The sequence below is a fragment of the Bison bison genome, unplaced genomic scaffold (assembly GCF_000754665.1).
Source record: "Bison bison bison isolate TAMUID 2011002044 unplaced genomic scaffold, Bison_UMD1.0 scf7180017864313, whole genome shotgun sequence".
Classification (NCBI taxonomy): domain Eukaryota; kingdom Metazoa; phylum Chordata; class Mammalia; order Artiodactyla; family Bovidae; genus Bison; species Bison bison.
The window spans coordinates 679,472-703,564 of record NW_011494885.1 but is presented as its reverse complement, the minus strand read 5'-3'; the positions used below and the strand labels follow the sequence as shown (position 1 = coordinate 703,564).

The following is a 24,093-nucleotide window of genomic DNA, read 5'->3' as shown; positions in this document are numbered from 1 at the left end:
ACTAGAGAACTTTCTAGAAAGAACTTGGCTGGACTATGCTATGATCAGGCTCCCTGTCCTTTGTGGGAGGGGTCAACAGTCTGCAATAAAAGTCTTTCCTCCCACCTCCAGTGCAGTTTATTGTATGTCAGTTAAGCCTCAATAAAGCTGCTTTAAAAAAAATGAAAAAAGTCTGTTTCTCTTTACTGTTTTACTTTGCTCTATATAGCTCCTGTATCACGGGAGTCTTTTACAATAACATAGACTTTATGTATTCTTGAGTAATAAGTTAAATAAAAAAGTGTAAGAATTTGAAAAAAAAAAATCTCCCCATCCACATTATCGTTTGGCTCACACTCACCAGAACCTATGGAGCCCTAGCTCCATCCTAAGTTCCCTCTGTCCACTGAGCAGGCATTATGTAGGCCTGAAAAGGAATGATTTAAAGTGGGCAAGGAACAAACAGGATAGGGGAGACAGGGCCCATTGTAACTGAAGAACTGGAGTCTGATTTTTCTGACACACCTCCCCAGGAACTATTAGAACCCCAAAGCACATGATTTTGGCCTTATGACTGGGTTGGGAGTGTTCTAGAGGAGGATAATGTTAGTCTCCTGTCTAGCCAGCAAGAGAAGGAAGTCTACTACAGTGAAAGGAATACCAGACTTTATGGCTTTGTCCATAGCTATGTAAGTGTAAGGAATTCACTCAAGTTTTTGAGATCTTTGATTCCCTTTCTGCAAATGTGTGGGTTGGACAGCACAAATTTTAAGGACCCTCTTCTTAGCACAATAACACCACTTCTAGACTTGAGGCATACACAAATCACAGCAGAAACTTTATTAGAAATGTCAAATACATTCACAGAAGCTACTCTTCAAATCTCCACCTGCTCAAGCTGCCGATGATCAGTCTGAAGAGATGATTAGGGACCAGAAGCACTCCCTCCAAGGATGAGCAGTAACAGCATCAGCAGTAGCTTTAACTTCCAAACTGAAGTGTGAAGCCACGTGGCCCCATTGTCAATCTTTCGGGTCGAGATGGACATGGAGGGGCAAGTTTCCTTCACCCACAGGGGTCCTATTTTAAAGACCCCAGACATCAGCCTGCAACCAATGATCGATGTACAGCCTTTGATCTCCAAAAGTGAGTTGACATTTCCTGTGGAACAAGGATGGGGCGACACACAGATGTTTGAGGAAATCAGAGAGGAATCCAGTCCTCACCTCATTTCTGGAACTCAGTGTCAGAACCTCTTAGGCTACACGCAGATGCCTGAGGTTTTCTGGCCTCTGAAACCATCAGATGTTCAGCTTACCTTCAGAGACCTGAAGTTTCCCCTGATAGCATCGATCTGTATTGTTGGGGCAGGCAACAGAGGGAGCATTCAAACAGGACCCCAGAGCCAGACAGGTTGGGCAGTGGAGGCTTGTTGTCCCTTTGGTTTCTGAAGAGCGAAAAGAGAGAAAGTTAAGGATGTGTCCTGCCTCTGGAGTTCTCTCTCCTTGCTGCCTTCTCTTCCTCAAGTCTTTCCTGCTGATGCCTCTCTACTCAACGCCTGTTACTACCACCTCCCCATCCCTCTCCAACTGATTTCTGTGTTGTCAGAACACAATCCAACATGACTTCCAAACTTTGTATAGGTGTGGAGGTACAGATAAACAAAGGACACAGTTCCTGCCATCTAGGAGCATTGTCCTGAAAGAGACAGACATGTAAGTAATTAACTACCATACAACTCTGTGGGCACTGTGGCCACGGTATGGTACCAAAGAAATGGAAGAACGCTTAATTATCTAAAATAATTTGGTTGAATTTTTTCCCAGAATGGACACCTCAGTTGAGATGGAGGAAGAACAGAGGTTAGTTGTGTGAAATGGGGGTTGCATGAGGGTAAAAAAGCCAACAGCAAGGACAGTGGCCTGAGACCTGGAAGTGTGAGCTGGCTTGGTGGATTTGGAAATTGTGAGAAATCACCAGGTGTTGATATTCAGCTGGCAGGCACAGACAGGCAGGGCTGGACTGTTTTTTATAGCCAGCATCCATTCTGATTGGTCAGTACCATCTCCATTGTTAAGTATTTTGAATCCTGCCCTAGCTAAAACACAATAAATGAGAGAGGGAAGAGAAGAAAATGACCTGAAAAGGTAGGTGTGACCAGGTTACTGTAGACTTTGAGGACAAATGCAGGAACTAAGCTGTGGCCACATGGCAATGGGGAAGCTGGAGCAGTTAGACCGCCACCAGCCTGCTCAGAAACCTCCACTGACATCTTATTGCTTAATAAACCCCAAATCCACTTTACACTGCAGCCTTCACTGATGTCCTCTGCTCGGAGTACACTGTTTACAGTACTCCAAGGTGACAATTTAGAAAAAGAGAGACAAGCAAAAGGTCTGAGGTCCTTTTGTGTATGGCCCACTTGAACCTAAACCAAGTAAGAACACAAAGAAGGAAGCCTCCCGTTTTCTCTTCCAGAGTGTATAGAGTTTCCCTTAGCACCCATCTCTTCCCTCGCAGGGTACCTTCTTCAGTCTCTTGTATATTCCATATATCATATAATCCCTCTCTGTTATTGCAAAAGGGATCCTCGCAGTAGTTACTGTAGGAGATTGCAGCTAGACTGGGGGCTGCAGTGTGCTGGATAAACGTTATTGCCGGTGTCCCATCCAAGCTGCAGCTCTTAGTGGCCAAAATCGCTGTCTTGGTCCCTGCTGTGAGACAGGAAGGAAAGAAAGTGGGTGGGGACGCTACTGTTTGGCCTGGGGCAGGTGGAACAGTCTTAACATGAACATAATCATCTCCCCCCGTCCCCTGCCCCCACCAGCCCAATTGCCCCTTTCTCATTTTACCAGTTTTGATCAGCAGAATGGTTTCCTGGCACAATGTCCCATTGTCACAAGCTTCAACTTTCTCTGAGGTCCAGTTGAACATGTTTGTTGCATCCTCCTGGATACCCATGAATGTACCCTTTTGACAAAACAATTTCTGTGCCACTGGGGAGAAAAGGAGATAAAGATGAGCACTTGTCCTTCTCTGCCGGGGCCCCAAATCCCTCTTTTTTCACCAGAAATCCATCCTCCTTGACCCAACCACTTCCCCACCCCCACATCTCCAATACATACTGATCAAGGTCGGGGCTCCTACAAGAAAGAGGAGCAGCAGACCCTGAAAGTGACAGGCTCCCATGGCTTCTTTTAGAGACGTTTGGAAGAACTGATCAGGATCTGTGGTTTGATGGACATGGACAGGAAGCTTTTCAGCCACATGGAATAAGATAAAATCTAAGCAAGCACCGACTTAAGGGCAGAGCTTACTGGTATATATAAAACAATGACTTCTAAAGTCAGTCTGTCCCGATCTAGCTTGTGAGTTTGGGCAACTTAACTAGTTAACAAGCCTCAGTTTCCATAGCTGTACTTCTCAGACTCGGCCACCCAGACCAATGAGCTCAACAATCCGTACTCTGCAACCTCTGGAGCCATAATCCGGCCTACAGGTCCCTTCTCCCTCAGACTCTGGAGTCCAGATTAAAACCTATGCCCTGGAGGCTCAGGTCTCTCGGCCCCCATCTTCATCCGAACCCGGATTCTGAGGTCTCAGCCTGGTCCTAACTAAGGATCCAGGAGTTTGGGTTCAGCCACCTTTTCTGGCAGGACGCGTGATTCGGGGTACCCAGCCCTCTCCCCCTCTCAGATCAACGAGGCCAAGACTCCAGCCTTCGCCCTGCTAGCTCAAGGAGTCCCGCTCCCACCCCAGCCTTATCTTTACCCAGGACCCAGGAAACTGGGTCCCCAGTCCCTCTTTTTCTCTTTAAGGGACCAAAATTCCTCCTGACTTCCAGATAATCTCACAAAAATATACTGGTGCTGAAGTAACGCCTTGGAACGCTACACTCTCGCAACCCGGCCTTCTCCTTCAAGCTCCCTGAGGCACGGAAGGCGGGACCTGTTTCACTCGACAGCTCATTCGAAGCCCCATTGGTTGACACAAAAGCATCTGATAGCTCATTGGATGAGCCTGGAGGAACCCCACACCCATTGGCCTACTCCTGACCGGCTTGGAACATACACATACGCAGAATGGCGGGTGGCCTGTAAGCCGGAGGACCGAGAACTCGCTGGTCTTAGCAGTGCTAGGCCCGCTAAGTGCGGGGGCGGCGCATCCCCAAATGACTTTGCTTAAACTTTTCTGTTTGATCTACAGAGTTATACTTCCCTAGCCGCACTAGGAAGGCAAACCTTTGGCTTTCATCCCCCGAACTCTTCTCCTAGCCCAAATTCCTGTCATGGTACCAGCTTGGCCCGTTCCCAGCATCCATCCGGTGGCCGTATCTGTTGGGAGTCAACTTGGTCCCCTCACTCTTTACTTGCAGTGGTTCCTGCTCAGCTCAGGCCTCATCCTCTGTACACACCAGGGCGCCAGCCTCCTCCATGGTCTTTTGGAAGACTGAATAGAGGGATGCTGGCTTCAGCGTTATTTCTGGCACCCTTGAACGGCAGAATGCCATTGTAGCTAACTCACATATTGGTGTCAGTATCATGAACAAGATGCATCATTCAGATTTCTTGTTTATGGCTGGAAATCATTTTATATATATATATTACATATATGTATACTTAAATATAAGTTCTCTGGATGTAACAAAGATGCCATATGTTTTCTTTCAGACTTGATACTGTTTCTATGAGTTTTGTGGTATAAATGAATATTTATTTTTCATAGAGAAAATGCCACAGTAAGAATGGTGTTGGTAAAACTCTTAACTTTATGTGAAAATATATTAAAAGCTTCCAGTTGGGGACTGTTAACATTAAGAATATAATTATTAATATTGTTATTCATGTAAATATTAGAAAGAGTTAATATACATAGTAAGAGAGCATTCTGGTCCAAACACCCTGCCCCTCAGGACCCAGGAATCTGAGCCACACTCCCTTATTTTGGGGACTCAGGCCTCCAGAACTCACCTCCTCTGATCTGTAACAGTATGTGGTTTTCCTGGGTTATTGTGTAACTATAGGTCTGGAGCAAGGTCTCAGATCTTGGCCACCATTGCCAGTGCGGGACCAATGAGTTAGGGGGAACTGGAGGGCAGAGAGGGTGGTTGGAAGCTGCATAGACACCTGCTTGGATCTCCAGAATCTTGTCTTAAGACCCTTATCCCTTCCCATGCCTCTGAGTAGCACTCACCCTGCCTCTTCAGTTCTAGCCCCATACCTGGCATCTAGCAACTGTAGTGAAGGTCATCTTAAATAACACATTGGCCTGTTCATTAGTTTGCTGAGGCTGCCATAGCTAAGTGCCATGGGACTGAGAGTCTGGAAGACTCTTTCTGTGTGAGCTTTGGACATTGTTCCATGTATTTCTCCCTGGAAGGTTGTTTGCACCCAAATGCACAAGCTTAAATAAAGGGCTTCCCCCACGCCGCGCCTGCTCTATTCTAAAGTAAATTGCCTGTGTCTGCTCACTTAGCCCTGGTAGGGAGACATGGCATTTTATTTGTGTGTTTTAAATTAACTTTTGGCATGATTAAGATGGCCCCAAACCACCTCTGAATAAAGTAACTAAAAGCAGACATTTTAACAAGAGCTAGTGCTGCTTTAAAATGTTAATCACTGATATAAATATAGTAAATCTTTCTTTGGGTTCAGTTTTTAAAGCCATCAGTAACTCGGTAGAAATTCTTTTTTTTTTTTTTATTTCTTTATATTTGTCTGTGCCAGGTCTTAGTTACCACACATGGGATCTGTTAGTTTCAGCATGCGGTATCTAGTTACCTGACCAGGGATTGAACCCAGGCTCCCTGCATCAGGAGGTGGAGTCTTAGCCACTGGACCACCAGGGAAGTCCCCATCCTTCTCATATCCTGGGAATTGTAGGTGTTGGTCATCTTGGGTAGGTTCTCAAGACGTAATAGGGAGACCCACAGTGTTGCTGGCTTCAATGCTCACACACCACAAATCTTGGATATTGAGGTGCCCGTGCTTCTGGCAGTGAGCCAACTTGGTCCCTTACCCACCCACACTGGGTGAGGTTACCCTGATGGGTTTAGAGATGGAAGGAAGAATAAGGATCTGTTCTTTAAGAATTGAGAGCTCAGGGGATCTTTGAGGGCTGTCAGGGTAGGTTGTGCAAGAGCACTTGTGCTCACTGGCTCTCTCTGGGATGTGGGCCGTGCTGTGCTGGGAGTGGTTCAGTGGTTCCACCTGGTTCATGAGAGTCAATTTTCAGTTTTTCAAGCCAGTTGCTAAATACAACCACTATTAAAAATTAAATTTTGTCAACTTAAAACTAAATTATGTTAAAGCAAAGGTAGGACTTCCCTAGTAGTCCAGTGGTTAAGAACCTTCCTGCCAATGCGAGGGGACCCAGGTTCGATCCCTGGTCTGGGAAGATTCCACATGCTTCAGGGCAACTAAGCCCACGTGCCACAGCTATTGAGCATGTGCACTGCAGCTACTGAAGTTCGCACACCCTAGAGCCTGTGCTCCACAACAAGAGAAGCCAGCAAAATGAGAACCACGTACACTGCAACTAGAGAAAGCCTGCTTAGCCATAAATAAATAACATTTTTAAAACAAAGGTAATAAATACTCAAAAATCATCACTTCCTAAATTATCTACTATTTTACTATTATCTATGCTCTTGAGGCTATTTATAACTATTGTATTTGTATGGTGTGTGTGTGTGTACACAATCTCTCAATCGTGTCTGACTCTTTTATGACCCCATGGACTGTAGCCCGCCAGGCTCCTCTGTCCATGGGATTCTCCAGGAAAGAATACTAGAGTGGGTTTCCATTTCCTCTTCCAGGGGATCTTCCTGACCCAGGGATCAAACCTGTGTCTCCTGCATGGTTATTTCTTCCCAACTCCATAGGCAGGGACATCGTGATAGCTTGAAATCAGCCATAGTGGGAGTATTTACACCAAGGACATTGGCAAATGCTACAGATCAGAGCTTTTATTTCTCCCTTCAGGGAGGCAGATGTTCATTTACCAGCACACCATGAGTGCACGTGGCTTTGTGTTCGAGTGTGGATTTATGTAGAAAGGAGCTCTCTCCCGATGTGGGGAGCGAACTCCGCCCGTGACAAAGGTCATGAGGAAGGAGGCTTGACATACGCAAAGGCGGGATCAAGCCTCAGGAGTCTCCCTGGAAATTCTCGAGCAATCTACCCCCAAAACCAGAGTCTGCCTACTTTCTGCTTTGTGCTTTCACCTACACCTCTGACTTTACGGGGGGCTGTCCCCCACTACCTCTCTCTGAAAAAAGAGTTAGCTTACAGCTCCAGTTAATAGTTCCTGCGTGTGACAGTGTTTCAACCTACAAACTCCTTTGGAAGTCCTCTAGCCTGCCTGAATAGGTTTTTTCCGGCAACATGTGATTGTTCAGAGCCTCCCAACTGTGAGAGGCAGGAGATGTTCTAAACTGTCTAAACACAGATTCCTTTGAGTAGTTAAAAGATTGATTAGAAATTGTATTGGTGAAGGGTTTTTCACTTGTTGGGCCAATGTTTGCTGCTAAGTCTCCATATCCCTTACCTACTGTGTCCTTGGCGGTGTATTGATTGATATAATGGGTGTATAGAAATGTAAGTAGTTGCCTCAATGTTTGTAATCTTGGACCCTTGAGTTAATTCTTTTCTTGATTGAGCCCACCTCACCTTTGCCCTATAGGAATGCAACTTTCTCCAATGCTTTTTGGAGGCTGGTGCCTGACTTTAGAATAATCACCTTTAGAGAAAAATAAGTTTCTTAAAATGTTAACAGGCTTCCTGGCCAGAAGATGATGTAAATCACCTAAACTTTTGCATATGATAAGTTTGAAAGCCTGACTTCGATAAGGATCAGGAACTGCTGTCTTTGCATGCCTCTACCCCTTCCCCCATTATCCTCTATGCACAACTTAAGGTATAAAACTGCTTTGGAAAATAAAGTATGTCCTTTTGTTCACCAGAATTTGGTCTCCCCATGTCGTTCTTTCTTTCACCTTCTAGCTGAACTTTTCCTCTGAGGCAGGGAAGCTCGTCAAGCCTACTAATTTTGCCTGGGCTTCTAAGATCTGACCGGGGAGGCCTTAGCATCTCCTCTCCTTCGGGAGAACGGGAGGACGCCTGCGGCCTTCGTAGGTGACGTAAATTCCCTGCTTTGGAATTTTATTCAGCCTCTTTTCTTCACTGAATTTCTTCGCTGAGCTATCCTTATTTCACCACTCTTTATATCCTTAATAAACGTTTAATTAAGCAGTTGTTTCCTGATCCTCACCAACGCCGTCCCCGCTTCGAATTCCCTGGATCAGCCAGGGCTGGTCCCCGGCACCCCCATTTCAGTACTGGGCCTTTTCATGCCAGTTATAAATCGATGAAGTGCATGGCACCCCTCGCCCTAGATGTAGAGCATTTGTGGTCAGAGCAATCTCTTTGTTATATATTGTTGCAATCATATGTTTCAAATACATGGAGGAGTTCCCTGGTGGCTTAGTGGATATGATTCTGGGCTTTCACTGCCATGGCCTGGGTTCCTAGATGGGGAACTGAGATCCTACAAGCTGTGCAGCACAGCCAAAAATAAATAAAATTAAATAAAACATATGATTACTCCCAACTCCTGCACCATCCTTTGTGGTTTCCCTGGATCCAGTATTAATAATTGTAATCAGCTCTCCCCTTAATAAAATTCTACTTGTTACCCAACTTGGGTGAACAATTTATTTCCTGCTACCAGGTAGCTCAGTGGTAAAGAATCCATTGCCAATGCAGGAGATGAGGGTTCAACTCCTGGGTCAGGAAGATCCCTGGAATAGGAAATGACAACCCACTGCAGTATTCTTCCTTGGAAAATCCCATGGACAGAGGAGCCTGGAGGACTTGGCAAGCTATAGTTCATAGGGTCACAAATAGCTGGACACGACTAAGCGACTGAACCTGAAGCCAGGACCCTGACCAATTCAGAAATTTGGATCAGCAGTGGCATCCAGCAACAGACAAACAAAACTGTATTCTGGGATTAGGTTTCCACTACATGGGAGAAGCACAGGGATGACCACCTTGATGGAAAAAGATAGGGCACAGGTGAGAGAAGTCCTGTGACAATTTCATAGTTGGTCAAGTTATCACTGGGGTAGCAGTGAAAGAAGTGCAGATGGAAAGCAAGGTGTTGGGAGCTGAAGTGGGTGTGGCACTTTGTTACTACGGCAACAGTGGTGCTGCACAGGTTGACTGGGGAGTCGGCTGTTTCTTCCGATGACCCTAGTGAGCAAACGTGGGGGAAGAGGAGCAATGGAAAGATAAGATTGTCCAAATGGAAATGTGATAGACAATCAGAAAACTCCCTTGGCAGAACATCTCTTGTTTCCAGTCACAGGGCAGATATGGCTGAGGACCAAGCCTAAGGCTTGAGTGAACGCGTTGCAGAGATGCACTGCCAGGAAAATGTTCAATGTTGCCAGTCTGTGTTAAGGGAGTGTGACTCTCAGATGTGGGATAGAGACCACTCATAGGAAACTGCTTCTCCTCCAGACCCACAAGAACGAATTTCTAATGTAGTCCAAAGAAGCACAGGACTTGGTTTAGCATGTACGTGCCACACATTGAGAGCGTTTGAGAACCTCACCAGTTTGCACGGGCAGGAATCCCAGAGCGTGTGTATGAGCAGATTCTGTGCCAGTTATGGCCTCTCAGCTCCAGATTAGCTCTTCATTGCCCTGCTGGATCCTGCAAGCAATTTTGTTCATCTCCAGGCACAATGTTAGGCTTTGCCAGTAGAGGGTGGTAGAGGGACACTGCAGGCTGAAGAGCTTGTCTTCTGGCCCCAAGTAAGGAGGTTCCTCCCTAGATGAACTATTCTCTTATCTTTGTCATAAGCTAAGTCGCTCAGTCGTGTCCGACTTGGTGCGACCCTATGGACTACAGCCTCCCAGGCTCCTCCATCCATGGAATTCTCCAGGCAAGAATACTGGAGTATGTTGCCATGCCCTTCTCCAGGGGATCTTCCCGACCCAGGGATCAAACCCCTGTCTCTTACATCTCCTGCACTGGCAGGCAGGTTCTTTACCACTAGCGCCACCTGGAAAGCCCTGTGTTCTTTAGGCTTAGTAACCAATTCCCTCTTAATCCTCACCCCGTGTTTCTAGATAATGATTCTTTCTTTCCTTTTTGGCCTTATGGATCTTAGTTCCTGACTAGAGATGGAACCATGTCCCCTGCAGTGGAAGCTCAGAGCCCTAGCCATTGGACCACCAGGGAATTCCCTCATGATTCTTTTATTTTTAAATATTTCCCCTTTTTAATATTTATTTTTATTTATTTTGTTGTGCTAGGTCTTAGTTGCAGCACTTGGGGTCTTCAGTCTTTGTTGCAGCGTGTGGGATCTCACTCCCCGGCCAGGGATTGAACCCAAGCCCCGTGCATTGGAAGGGCAGAGTCTTAGCCACTGGACTCTCAGGGAAGTCCGATAATGATTCCTTATACTAACTGGGGTTCAATCCCTGGTCAGGGAACTAAGATCCCATGTGCTACGTGGCCAAAACAAAAACAAAACAAAAAACTTTACCTGTTAAAATTAGCATGTGGTTCCTGACACATGCCTGGACCCCGACTGATACCGATTCTAAGGGTGTGAGACTAGACAGGACCAAGGGGAAGGCTTCATGGGGCCAAAATCTTTCACAGGGAATATAGGAGTGGAGGTATTAGTTCAAGCATCTGGGGATAGAATTACTACTCTATTGGGTTAGTGAGTTAACTAATGTCTCCATGCAGTGACAAGTGAGCTAACTCTCTCCAGGTGACCTGGCTGTTGACTCCACTCAGTACCCAAACCAACAAAGGCAGAGGCCAATCTCAGCCTGTTATGACATCTTTCTACAGCAGGACTCTTCAGGACATATACCCAACTCTCGGGACTGACCTTTCTCCCCACAGGGTAATACACTCTGTGGATGCTGTTCTGCCTTCCTTGTCCTCACTGCTTCTGTCAACACTGCCATCTGGGGACTTAGGAAATGTCTGCTCTATTGCTACAGGATCCCACGAAGTTTTTTAAAGTTAATTAATTAGTTAATTAAATTTCTTTCTTTTTTTTTTTTTTTTGCTGCCCTAGGTCTTCCTTGCTACATGGGCTTTCTCTAATTGTGGTGCACAGGCTTCTTATTGCTGTGGCTTCTCTTGTTGCGGAGCATGGGCTCTAGGGCGTGTAGGTTCAGTAGTTGTGGCGTACAAGCTTATTTGCCACATGGCCTGTGGGATCTTCCTGGACCAGGGATTGAACCCCTGGCCCCTGCACTGACAGGTGGAGTCTTAATCACAGGACCATCAGGGAAGTCCTCCCATGAAGTATCACTTCCAACTAGAGGACATATTTTAAGGCAAAGGAACTGAGGCAGTTAACTCCCCGCATGGAGCTCACTGACTTCCAGGTGCCCCACTATACAGACACAGTTGGCTTATCAGAAGGGTCGAATGGTCATGACGGCTTTTGAAGGCACCAGGTAGAGAAGGTACCTTGCCACCCAACAGGAGATGCTCTAGGTCTCAAACTGGCCAGTCTATCGTGTCACCTGCCCTAGAGCCAGAATGCAGGGGTCCATGACACAGGGGAGGATAAGGGAGTGTCCCCGCCCATCAGTACACATGACAACCCACTTAAAGCATTTTTGCTCCTGGTCTCTGTGACCTTGGGCTTGGTGTGGGTGAGAAACCCAATCAGAGCTCTAATCAACCAGAAGCCAGGACTGCCCCCATGCTATTTTGTGTTCCTCCTGCTGCTGAAACAAGAGGCGGAGAAGACGACCAGAGGGACCGTGACCACCAGAGGAAGGCTGGTTTGCCAGGTCAAGGAGGACTACGTTTGGAAGCCAGGGGATGCGTTGTAGGTAATACTGACTCGCCGGTGGCCCTGTTCAGCAGAAAGTGGCCAAAAGCCAATAAAGACAAGACTATTGAACACTTACTTCCTTTAGGAATGAAACCTTGTGTCTCAACGATGTCCAGAGGAGGTGTTGGCAGGTGGTAAGAGAACGTAGAAGGGGTGGTAGAAGCAGGCGGCTCTCATTACCACCAGCCGCACAGTCAGGGCCTTTGCAGCTCTGTTATAGGTTTTCCCCCATCTTCCTCTGACTGTGGTTCATGAAGAACTGGTCATCTAAAGCTGTGGGTGTGTGACCCCTTGCCATTAGCACAAGACAGTTCTATGATTAAGTACCAGACGGGAATTGTGTGTCTTCTGTATTGCGGACTCAAGGGGTGGGTTGTGCGGTTTCCTTTTTCACATTCATTCTCTCCCCTTCTCCCCCTGCCCTGTGCCGTGGGGACTGTTAGTGGGATCTCCCACCTTCCAGCTGGGTTCAGTCGATGGGGAGCCCCAGCAGGAGACCCACAGGGAGGACACTAAGTGAAGTTGGGGTGTTAATTCCCCAGCTCCCTCCCTGTAGTGTCGCTGTGGGTTGGGTGGATTTTTCAGCCTGAGATCACAGCTCCTGTCAGGCACCCCTCTCTAAACACCACCCCCTTCCAGATTCTAATAACAGTAATGACTTCTTAGTCTTTCAAGCCTATGACAACAGACCCAATGATATCAGCCTCAGGAAATGGTGCCAACCCTCTCATTTCTCTGCTTCACATAAACCATTGTGTCAATTTATTCAAGTGGGGTGAGCCCCCTGTTGGTGCTGGCTACTAAAATAGAAGCCTCATTGGCACACCTTCACTTCCCAAGTCATTTTATGTGTGTGCTGAGTGGCTCAGTCCTGTCTGACTCTTTGCAACACCATGGACTGTAGCCCGCCAGGTTCCTCTGTCCATGGAATTTTCCAAGCAAGAACATTGGAGTGGGTTGCCATGCCCTCCTGTGGGGGATCTTCCCCACTCAGGGATCGAACCCAGGTCTCCTGCATTGCAGGCAGATTCTTTACTGCTGAGCTGCCTGGAAAGCACCCCCCTCCCCAAGAGGCCCTAATACTTCTGCTTGCAGCACCTGGAAGACTCTGCTACCACCCAAGCTGGTCCAGGGGGGCTGTGGACCAGATCAGTGAAGGATGACCCGAGATGGTGACTCTCTCACCAGCTTCCTCTCCTCCCTCATGTCAGATCTCTGGGAGCCCTGCCCTACCCTCACATAGAGAAACCCTTGCATGTGGCAAAAGGACAATGTCTTTATTATCACACACAGGTGGCCACTGGTTGAATGTCCCTCCTCCCAGAGGATCAGTTCAGCTGTTCTCAGGCCCTTCCATATGCTGTCACCAGGTCAGATAGTGTGTGCGTGTGTGTGTGTGTGTGTGTGGTGGTGGTGGAGGGGGTGGTGATGAGGACTGGGGCATGATTCAGTGTCCAAGGCTGTTGAGTTATGAGGTCAGAGGGAGAGGTGGGGCGTGGGGAGTCAACAGGAGCTAAGGATCCTGGGGGAACAAGGTCAGCAAGGAGGGAGCCCCACACCAAAGGGCTAGGGCCAGCCCCACTGCCCAAGCCAGGGAAGGGCCAGGGGCAGCTCCACTTGAGATTAGAGGCTCATCCACCTCAGTGCCACCCTCACGGGTCTCAGTCACAGTGAAGACCCCGATACTCCACCTACGGCCCAACAAGGTGCTGGAAGGGTGGGCCACGCAGCCCTGGATGTCCACTGGGGCGGTCAACCCACCTGGACAGAGAAGATAGAGTCAGGGAGGGTTCAAAGCTCCTCATGCTTAAGTTCCTAGACCCTATTATTCCTAGGCCTTCCCCTACTCCACCTCAGACCAAGAGACCAGGCTCTTAGTCCCCTCCTCCCTCAGACCTAGAAAATCTGGGTCCCCAAGCCGCTCCACCCCCAAAGTCGTGAGCCAGGTATGGAGCCCTATACCAAGGTCATAGGTGTGGAGCCCTGTACCAAGGTTACAGGATAAAAATCTCTGGAACTGACCAAGCCCCATAGCAACTGTTGCCATGAGCCTCTGGATCTAAACCGACCAGTTCCCTGATCCGGTAGTAGATAAAATACCAACCCCATAGCATCCTAACCAATCACCTAATGCCACCATTCCAGTAGGAATTTTCTCTGTCTTGAGGCTGTAAAAATTGGCTACTAGCCTGCGAAAGGGTTTGGCTCTCCCTTGAACCAGCCCACTGTTTGGTTTTCCCAGTCTATTAAACTTTATTCTCCTCTCGTTCTGCCCCATATCTGGAAATTCTTTTCCAGCCTGTGCATGGACCGCAACACCAGGGTCTCAAGCACTCTCCCACCTCGGGACCCTGTGAATCCAGCCCCCTAGCCCATTCCTCCTCGGGACCTGACATTCAGTACTCACCTCCCCGGAAAAAAATCTGACCCTTGTAACAGTGACTGGTGCCCTTAGGACACATCACGTTAGAGCTTTGTGAGCAGGATCCAAGGGCCAGACAGACGGGACATTGCAGGTGTCCTGGGGCCGGGGGGGCTGGGGAGCAGAGAGAAGGTTGGGAACACACAGCCCTGCGCCTAGCCGCGGCCACCCTCCTTGAGCGCCGAGATGTGTCTCTGGGGCCCCATCTCTCCCTACCCGGGGTCCCACCCAGCCCGCTGGCATCACACACCTGGACGAGGGAGGGCATTGACCAGGACGCTGCTGCTGGCAGCCGAGTTGCAGTAGTCGGAGGAGCAGACCCGGGCATAGGAGGCGACCAGCACTCCGGGGGGCCTCGAGTGCATGAAGTCACCCTGGATATTGACCTGGCTGCAGCCTTTGCTCCCCAGCAGGATCGACCTGGGTCCTGAGGGGTGAGAGAGAGAAAGCTGGGCGGCGAGAGTGGAGGCTCCAAGGGTGGCGGAGTCAGGGGCTCGTCAGGCAGGGGACAGGTATGTGACGATGACCGGGGCACAGGTCCTGTAGAGAGCACAGGGCAGCCTGGGGCCAGAGTCGGGTCCTCTTCCAGATCTGCTGCCTCTCATTTCCGGCTCAAATGTCACCTTCGGAGTAGAAGGTCCTCGGAATTTCCCGTGGGAAACGGAACGTTTTCTGCTCTAAACCCTACCAGTCAACACGTCTTTTTCAAATGCAAATTTCTGAGCCCAGACGAAACAAAGCCAGGTTTTTGGAAGCCAGTAGGAGCTCTGCGTGTGTGTGTGTGTGTGTGTGTGTGTGTGTGTGTGTGTGTAATGCAGACTTCTGAGCCCAGGTGAAACTAAGCCATGTATTTGGAAGCCAGCAGCTACTTCCTCCCCTCTGAAAGTGCTGAGGAGCTGGGTGTGTGTGTGTGTGAGAGAGAAAGAGAAAGAGAGAGAGAGAGAAAAAGAGGCAGCCATCCACCACATTTGCCATCTCTTATGATAAACAAGAAATTAGTTTGTGAACAATAAAAAAAGCAGGACTGGCCCCAGATAGCTAGATGCATATGAAGCTACAATATTCTGGCCACCTGATACAAAGAGCCGACACACTAGAAAAGACCCTGATGCTGGGAAAGATTGAGGGCAGGAGGAGAAGGGGACGACAGAGGATGAGATGGTTGGATGGCATCACCAACTCAATGGACATGAGTTTGAGCAAGCTCTGGGAGATGGTGAAGGACCGGGAAGCATAGTGTGCTACAGTTCATGGGGTTGCAAAGGGTCAGACACAACTGAGCGACTGAACAACAACAACAACAAATACGAAGGAAATGATTTCAGCAAGTCTGGACATTTGCATCTTCCCATAGAGGATAGAAGATTGCTAAATCTCTTCATGTGAGACATTTAGTTTTCTCTTAACAGTAATCTTTCCTATTCAGATTACCTGCCGCTTGCTGCAAACGTGTATAACATTCCCACTGAATAAATAACTCTCAACTTTTAGGTTTGGGGGTTTTTTAGTTGACAGGGAGCCTTCAGAGCACAAATTGCAACCTTCACATCATTCTCCCGATCTCCCGTCCCCACTGGACTTCTGTCCACAGCTCTTGTCTTCACACATGATATCTCACTCTTTTGTTTCATTTTGCCTGCAGCTTCCCCACTGGCCTGTAAAGCTACAAGAACAGTGCCTGACACACCACAGCAGTTCCTTAGACTTTGAATGAAATGAGTTAAGAGCTGGACACGACTGAAGTGACTAAGCAAAAGCTTTCTTTGTGCCGGCTCTGTTCTCAGCCCTTTGCCTGGACTACCGGCTATATCCTAGTCACCACCCTGTGAAGTAGGTTACTGTTACTGCCATCATCTCGTCCCGATTTTCAGAAGGGGAAACCAAGGCACAGATAGAGGAAGAACTGGACTTAGAAGTGCAAGCCTGAAGGGACCGTGGCAGGAAATTTAGTGCACAGAATCCAGGGCAGGGGGCTTCCCTGGTGCTCCAGTGGTTAAAATTCCTTAACCCCTTAAGGAGGATTCCTTGCAATGCAGGGGACACCGGTTTGATCCCTGGTCCAGGAAGATCCCACAAGCTGCGGGGCAACCAAGCGCGTGAGCTGCAATTACTGAAGCCCGCATGCCCTAGAGCCTGTGCTCCCCAACAAGACAGCAGTGTGAAGCCGGTGCACAGCAACTAGAGCATAGCCCCCGCTCTCCGCAACTAGAGAAAAGCCCATGCTGCAACGGAGATCCAGAGCAGCCAAAAATAAACAGATAAGTATTTTTTTTTAAATCCAAGGCAGGATATGACCCAGCAATCCCACTCCTGGGCATACACACTGAGGAAACCAGAATTAAAAGAGACATGTGTACCCCCAATGTTCATTGCAGTACTGTTTATAATAGCCAGGACATGGAAGCAACCTAGATGTCCAACGGCAGACGAATGGATAAGAAAGCTGTGGTACATATACACAATGGAATATTACTCAGCTATTAAAAAGAATGCATTTGAATCAGTTCTAATGAAGTAGATGAAAATGGAGCCTATTATACAGAGTGAAGTAAGTCAGAAAGAAAAACACCAATACAGTATATTAACGCATATATATGGAATTTAGAAAGATGATAACGATGACCCTATATGCGAGACAGCAAGAGAGACACAGATGTAAAGAACAGACTTGGACTCTGAGAGAAGGTGAGGGTGGGATGATTTGAGAGAATGACATTGAAACAGGTATATTATCATATGTGAAACAGATCACCAGTCCAGATTCGATGCATGAGACAGGGTGCTCAGGGCTGGTGCACTGGGATGATGCTGAGGGATGAGATGGGGAGGGAGGTAGGAGGGGGTTCAGGATGGGGAACACAGGTACACCCATGGCTGATTCATGTCAATGTATGGCAAAACCACTACAATATTGTAAAATAATTAACCTCCAGTTAAAATAAATTAATTAATTTTTTAAAAATCCAAGGCAGGGAGACACAGGACCCCATGCAGGGGTCTCGCCCTCTTTCGCAGCCCACGCACCTACATCTATGAGCAGAAGGGTCTCCTGACACACCTCCCCAGGGTTACACTGCTGCTCCGTAGTTGTGGACCAGTCGACAGGGTCCTGGCTCAGGTTTGGAGACATCTGCAGCATGATACCCCGATAACAGGTCAGAGCACCTGCGGAGAAAGAATCACCAGGGTCTGTGGAAGCCAGGGACCCGCTGTGTGTCTTCCTTCTGGTCCTATGCTTGGGAAGATGCTCACATTCTTGAACTACCCTGCAAGCCCGATGGGCCACTGGGTCCCTCAACCTCAGATTTAGAAGGGACCTTCAGGGCTTCCCTGGTGGCTCAGATGATAAACAATCTGCTTGCAATGTGGGAGATTCGGATTCAATTCCTGGGTCAGGAGGATCCCCTGGAGAAGAGAATGGCCACCCACTCCAGTATTCTTGCCTGGAGAATCCCATGGACAGAGGAGCCTGGCTACAGTCCATGGGGTTGCAAAAGAATCAGACATGACTGAGTGACTAACACTTTCACTTCTTTCGTTTTGGAAGTCTGAGCCCCATCCTTATTCTTTACCCTGTTTCTGCTCAAACACACCGCAGAGGTTTTTCTCAATGCCCCCTGAGGACAGCTGCTCTTTCCATCAGCTGTGATGGAGACAGATGGCTCTCCTTAGCCTGAGTCAATCTCTACTTCCCTCTCTGGGCCTCAAGGTCCTCATCTGGATAAAGAGAAATGTAGCCTGACACCATATATGTCTTCACTGAGCAACGCTATGTTCCAAACAGAAATACTCCAATGCCTTGTGTGCACTGAACACTTAAAAGGTGCCCAGCTGCCGTGATCAGTTTCCAAGGATGAACCCTCCCCAGAAGTTCACCTCACCTGGATTGCTTCATTTCCTCCTGGCACCCCCCTACCCCAAGCAGGTTGTCATCATCATCACCCCGATTTTCAAAGTGAGAAACAGAGGAGTTTTGAAAGCAGCTTGCCCAGTGTCCCACTGCGAGTGAGTTAGGAGCTAGGCTGGGAACTCAGGCATTATTCTGGCTCCTTGCAGGGAGTGATGGGGAAGAGGAGGATTGATGACCATCCTGGGACGCCTCAGCCCCTGTAGCCCTCTGCAGTCTAGTTTGAAAACCATTAGACCAACTCTTGAGACCATCACATGATCAGCTGGGATGTGTCTCCTGATGCAGAAACTGTCAGGGCTGACCGTGCAAGTAACCCACAAATGTGTTAACCTTCACAACAGCCCCCATGAAGGAGGATCACTCATTCCCCCACTTCACAGACACTTCATGGGTCCTGCAGCCTTCCTCCCAGCCTGGTTCCCACTCTGCCTACCCCTGTCTTTCCCGTCTTGGCCAATGGCACCTCCTTTCTTGCAGTTGCTCAAGTTGAAGACATTGCTGTTATTCTCGACAATCCCTCCTCTCTTACACCCCATGTTGCACCCATCAGGAAATCCTGTTGGCTGAAGCTGCAAAATCCCTCCAAAACCTGACCACTTCTCACCTCCTCCACAGCTTCCACCAGGGTCTAAGACTCCTTGGCTCTCACCTGCTTCTTCCTGAGTCTCCCTGGAGGGTCCCCTCCCCCATGCCCACTTCCCCTTCACTCTATTCTCCACCAGGCATTCAGAATGATTCCTATAAAAGAAAGGTTGATTCACATCAATCCTTTGCTCAGAAAACTCCAGTAGATCCTCAACCCATTCAGAATAAAATTCTAAGTCCTTAACATGGCCCCAAAGGCTCTACCTGAGGTGCCCTCCTTCCTCTGCACAGTCCTCCTGTCCTGCTCTGCTCCCGCTTAATCACTCTGTTGGAGTCCCACTGACTTCTGGAGTCTTCTTTGAAACACACATGGAGGCACATGTCTGCCCTAGTGCCTTTGGATATGCTCTGCCACCTCTGACCATCAGTGAGAGTCTCCTCCTCTCTGAACTTGGTGAAAGAGGCTCTAAGCAGTGGTAATCCTCAAAAGCTGTTTCAGTGGCAGAGCCCAGACTGAAACCCATGTCTTTCCATTCAGATGCTAAGCTCTTAACGGTTGTGCTCTCCCAGGCTGGGCTGGCCCACTGCTCTAGCTGGAACCAGGATCCAGTTCCTTAGGGGGACAGTCAAGGCTGTTAAAATCCTGGACCTTTGGTTCTTCTTCAGTCTGGGCTCCTGCGGTGGCCCGTTTTGCACCCTGTCCTTTCCTGCCCCCGTGCCTTCCAGGAGCTGTTCCCTGGGATGCCCTTCTGTTCTCCACTTACTCCCTGACATCTTGCTCCACTCTAGCTGGGGGCTTCCCTTTTGGTCCAGTGGCTAAGACACCACAGTCCTATTGCAGGGGGCCCAGGTTCAATCCCTGGTTGGGGACTAGACTCCACATGCCACAACTAAGAATTCACATGTCTCAACTAAGACCCAGTGCTGCTGCTGCTGCTGCTGCTGCTGCTAAGTCGCTTCAGTCGTGTCCGACTCTGTGCGACCCCATAGACAGCAGCCCACCAGGCTCCCCCGTCCCTGGGATTCTCCAGGCAAGAATACTGGAGTGGGTTGCCATTTCTTTCTCCAAAGCATGAAAGTGAAAAGTGAAAGTGAAGCCGCTCAGTCGTGGACGACCCAGTGTAGCCACATATATCAATAAATAAACAATTTTTAAAAAAGATCTGGCTTTGATGCTGAAAGCCAACAAAATAGGGACATATATGAGGAATACCCATTTGTGGCGTAATGGCTGTGTTTTATGTGACACATGTGTGGTCTGGGCAGCACACATATGTGGGATATGTGTGGGGTGTGTGAATATGTAGCGGGCCTGTGGAGGGTGTGGGGTAGTATGGGAATGTGTGAAATGTGCACGGTGGGTGGGTGTGTGATGTGTGGTGTGTACGTATAGTGACAGAGTGTGTTGGTGATGAATGTGGTGTGTTTGTCATATGAGTGTACCATGGTGCATGTCCCGCATCTCTGTGCTGTGTGTGTGTGTTGGGTGTTGGGTGTGTGCTGGGTGTGGCATGTGGTGTTGTATGGTGTGTGAGAGGTAAGGAAACACGTGTGTGGTGGTACATGGCACAGTGTGCATGGTTGTGTCTCTCGTGTGTATTGCGTGTTGTGTGCATTGTGATGTGTGGTGCATGTGGCATGTGTCTGATTTGTTTCTGAGTGTCTGCTGGATTATGTTACCTAATATGCCTGCTAGTCCCAGAGATGAGGGCCAAATAAATAAACTAGCATTAATTAAAAATAAAGATGCAGACTCTGTCCCTCCCTAACCATGGCTCCCCTGCCTTTAGCAGAAAGGCCAGCCCCATCAGTCTGGCTAGGAAGCTATTTGACCCACCACCAGGACCCCCACCTACCTCTCTGCTCCCCCACCAACATCCAGTCCCAAGACACAGCAGGGCATTCCTTCTGCTTGGAAGGGCTCTGCCTTCACCACCCACACTCACCTTGTCCACCTGGAAAACTTGTCATTGCTGACTGCTCCCAGCTGTACCTCATCCTCGCCATGAGCCCTCCTCAGGCAGAGCCCAGGGAGCCTTCTTGAAAGCAGCAGGCTGCCCCCACCTCCAAGCCTTTGCCCATACTGTCTCCTCTGCCTGTTTGCGCCCCTTTCCTCTTCTGTGAATGAACAGCAGCTCATCATTAAGACATGGGTCATAGGTCACCTCCTCTGTGAAGTCCTCCCCGATCTCCCCCTCCCAGAACATCAGTATCTTCTTACTCTGAGCTCCCCCAAGCCCCCTCATGACAGCCTCATGGCTACCTGTGTCTGTGATGTCTCTGTTCCCAGTCCCAGAGGCCCTTTAGGGCAGGGCCAGGGTCTGAGTCCTCTGGAGTCTCCACGGGAGACCTTGGAATACTGTATGGACTCCTGTCAGCAAACACATCCTGGGGAACCTACCCTTACCAAGCCCTTGTGCTGCCCGAGGCTGAAAACCTTGGTGTCAGGAACATCCGGGTTCTGTCCTCAAAGCTCCCAGTCCAGCCAGAGAGATCCAAACAGGAACGTTTGCTGAACTCACTCAATTCTCTGCCTGAAGCTTGGTCAGGGAGGACCCTCCTCCCACTTTCTCCAGACCCCACTTCCCTCCTCGCCCCACCCCTCTCCTCATCCTGCTCCCTGACATCAAGACACGCCAGGCCATGCTCATCCACCGGTGTTCCACCTGGACTGGGTTTCCATGCGTGAGTGGGAACCCTCCACGGGTCCTCATTTGGCTCTTACTTTCCCTGTCACACCTGAAGCACCCTTGACATCCTTCTGATCACTTTTTCTCTGCAGCAGGGCTGCTGGGGCCTCCGGTACCAGGGGTGGGGGTTGGGCGAGAGTGGAATGCCAGAGTTGGGGTGGGGGTCAAGGGGAAGCCAGAGACCCCAAGGTCGGGGAGGTGGAGAAATAGAATCAGAAGCAGCTAGTCACGCCCAGCAGGGAAACCAGCAGGCAACTCCTGCAGACAATGGATAGAGTGGCATTCGATGTGGCCCACCCTCTTTGCCTCTCTGACCTTTCTCCAAGCTCTGTTGCTCCTTTCCCACCTGGACAGGCTGTCCTAACTGAGCCAGGCTCAGCATCATTTAAAACACCTGTCCTATAGATCTCCTGTCCTATAGATCTGTTCCCTGGACCACGTACCTTCTCTGTTTCCTGGCATCCTCGCCCGAAGTGCCTACTGGGACAATCCCTCCCATCACACCTGCCTGAGTGAGTAGTAACATCTGAATGACCTGTGATGCTGGTTTTGGTGGGATATGTTTGGATGCCTGCCTTTCGCAGGGTTATCATACCCCGGAACTTCCGCCCCTGTCACTTGGTCTTGTCGCCGTGACATTCACCTTTAGGAATGCAAGTCTCCCACAGGCTGATGGGCCCGACTTCCTGGGTCCCATTCAGCAGGTTGCAGCCTGCTTGAGAAACGCATCCTTGGACTTTGAGTATGCTGGTGCTGCTCCCTGGAAAGTGGGAGAAGGCGGAGACACTGTTACTGGGACCAGCCAACACTCAGGGGGAAGCCAGGCCCGCCCTCCTCAGGGTCCCCATCCTCACCTCCCTTTCCTCCCCAAGAGACTCAGATCTTGATCCTCAGCCCCACACCACCCCCCAGCCTCCCCCAAACCTGGCCTCAACCCCACCTCCCGGTGGGTCACCAGCAGTGAGCTGGAGGACCCCATTGTAGCAGTGTGAGCTCTTGGCTGGGCAGGTCATCTCTGGGGCCGACAGACAGCCTTCTCTAGACAAGCAGACTGGACACCGCACAGAACCTGGGACTGGAGAGGTGGGAGACAAAGGGAGGGAGGAATAAGGGGGCTCTGAATTCAGACCAGGCGCCTTCCCTCCACCCTCCTCGGCTTTTCAGCTCCTCACGGCTCCCAAGAATCAGCTCCCTTAGCCTCCCTGGCCTCCTCTCAGGAAGGTCTGGGGAGCAGGGCATTAGGACCCGTGACTAGAGAGAGACCAAGGCGGGGAGGGAGCATGAGATTTAGGGAGGGCTGCCTAGTAAGGGGAGGGGAGGGGTGCCCTGGGAGGACCCAGAGGCTCCACTGAACCGTGGAAGAAGACGAGATGCCCATGTCCACCAGCGATGCACAAGAGTAGAGAAACACAAAGGGCAGAGCGAAATCCGATTTATGATTTCAGACAGAAGAGGACAATGGGAAGCCACAGGTCAATTTCAGTTCTGAAGAGGAGATGCTGAAACCCCAAAGGGCAAGTTCCCAAACCCCACGGGAAAAAAAGAAGGAGTGGGCAGCAGGTTAGGGCCAGAGCCGCAGTCGGAGGTGGGTAGTCGAACATGAGGGAACATCAGTCCAGTGCCCTGCTAAGGGACTGCTGGAAGAAGCTGTGCTGGGGAGGCTGGACGGGGCTGAGGGGAGGCAGGGAGGCCTTCTAAAAGAACATTGCCTGTGTGCTCACCCCAACCCCCTCAACCCCATTGCCCCCCTCCTCCGGGCAGTCCCCTTCTCCCCCCAACCTCCGGCACCTGTGGGTCGGAGCGGGGTCCAGAGAGGGAGGCTGGTGCTGAGATCGTTGCACAGATTCTCCCGGCATACCCGGGTGTAGGAGACGATGGACAGGCCGGGGCCTGCCCTGTGGTCGGTGACGCGGGCCTCCTGATTGGCTGCCTGGGTGCAGCCCTTGATGAGCACCAGGTACAGGAGGGGGTCTGCACGGAGAGAGAAGCAGGCCAGGGTGGGGTCAGACTCCAGGGTCCTAGAGGGAGGGTGTGCATCCGAAAGGGTGCAGAGGAGGCCCCTGGGCAGCTAAGGTGGGCGCCGCTCCTGGTATTTCGGGGAGCGGTCTTCTGAGTTTGTACACAGAATGCAGGTAGGACTGGAGGGTGGGGTGATAGGGACATCTCTCCAAGGGAGAGGCTGCAAGTCAGGCGCGGGGCCCGTCTCACCGTTCTGGGTGATCAACACCATTTCCTGGCAGCCCAAACCTTCTCCACAGTTCACTTGGGAAGTCGTCCACCGAAAGGGCTGTTCCGATACATTCTTTATGGTCTCCGCTACCCCCGAGTAGCAGTTCAAGGCCCTCGCTCCTGAAATGGGAGGAACAAATCCATCTAAGCTCAGCCTCCAGGTGGATCCCCTCCCTGGCCGGGTCTCTCACTCACCGGGCAGGGCGAGGGTGATGCCCAGCAGGGCCAGCAGCAGGGCAGGGCTCATCGTCTGGGTGGCGGGAATGCTCGCTCCCGCTCTTTCTCCCCGGAAACAGCACTTTTATATCTTGTCACAACCCAGGTAGTCCAGGAAAGGGTGGGGACAGGGTCTTGCTAAAGGAGGCCAGGGCCTCCCTCTGAGTCTCCATAGCTTAAAG

The 24,093-nt window shown here is 49.8% G+C and overlaps 2 protein-coding genes across 3 annotated transcripts in view; both read right to left on the bottom strand.

The window, feature by feature from the left end:
- Nucleotides 1-792: 792 nt before the first annotated feature.
- On the bottom strand, nt 793-3,925 carry TEX101 (testis expressed 101). Its single transcript, XM_010852537.1, has 6 exons — nt 3,834-3,925; nt 3,105-3,206; nt 2,832-2,975; nt 2,505-2,693; nt 1,298-1,426; nt 793-1,140 (listed from the first exon to the last, which is right to left on the bottom strand). The coding sequence occupies exons 2-6, from the start codon at nt 3,166-3,168 to the stop codon at nt 905-907; spliced, it is 762 nt and encodes a 253-aa protein (XP_010850839.1). The 5' UTR covers nt 3,169-3,206; nt 3,834-3,925; the 3' UTR covers nt 793-904.
- Nucleotides 3,926-13,115: 9,190 nt separating this feature from the next.
- CD177 (CD177 molecule) overlaps nt 13,116-24,093 on the bottom strand; it is a 13,099-nt gene continuing 2,121 nt past the window's right edge. The window contains exons 1-9 of one of the 2 annotated variants that reach the window (XM_010852535.1): nt 23,891-24,005; nt 23,675-23,815; nt 23,255-23,437; nt 22,407-22,541; nt 22,110-22,226; nt 17,306-17,446; nt 14,532-14,708; nt 14,267-14,395; nt 13,116-13,620 (exon numbers count right to left, since the gene is read on the bottom strand). In XM_010852535.1, coding sequence (XP_010850837.1) covers nt 13,373-13,620; nt 14,267-14,395; nt 14,532-14,708; nt 17,306-17,446; nt 22,110-22,226; nt 22,407-22,541; nt 23,255-23,437; nt 23,675-23,815; nt 23,891-23,942 — 1,323 coding nt within the window. In that variant the 5' untranslated portion in view covers nt 23,943-24,005 and the 3' untranslated portion in view covers nt 13,116-13,372. Of the gene's footprint in view, nt 13,621-14,266; nt 14,396-14,531; nt 14,709-17,305; nt 17,447-22,109; nt 22,227-22,406; nt 22,542-23,254; nt 23,438-23,674; nt 23,816-23,890; nt 24,006-24,093 lie in introns of those variants that run through there. The other variant, XM_010852536.1, reaches the window with a different exon arrangement.

Coding starts and splice junctions, on each gene's coding strand:
- TEX101 (XM_010852537.1), bottom strand. CDS start 3,168: ATGGGAGCCTGTCACTTTCAGGGTCTGCTGCTCCTCTTTCTTGTAGGA. Junction 2,694..2,831: donor CATTCTGCTGATCAAAACTG/GTAAAATGAGAA, acceptor CCTGTCTCACAG/CAGGGACCAAGACAGCGATT. Junction 1,141..1,297: donor GAAACTTCAGGTCTCTGAAG/GTAAGCTGAACA, acceptor CTTGTTCCACAG/GAAATGTCAACTCACTTTTG.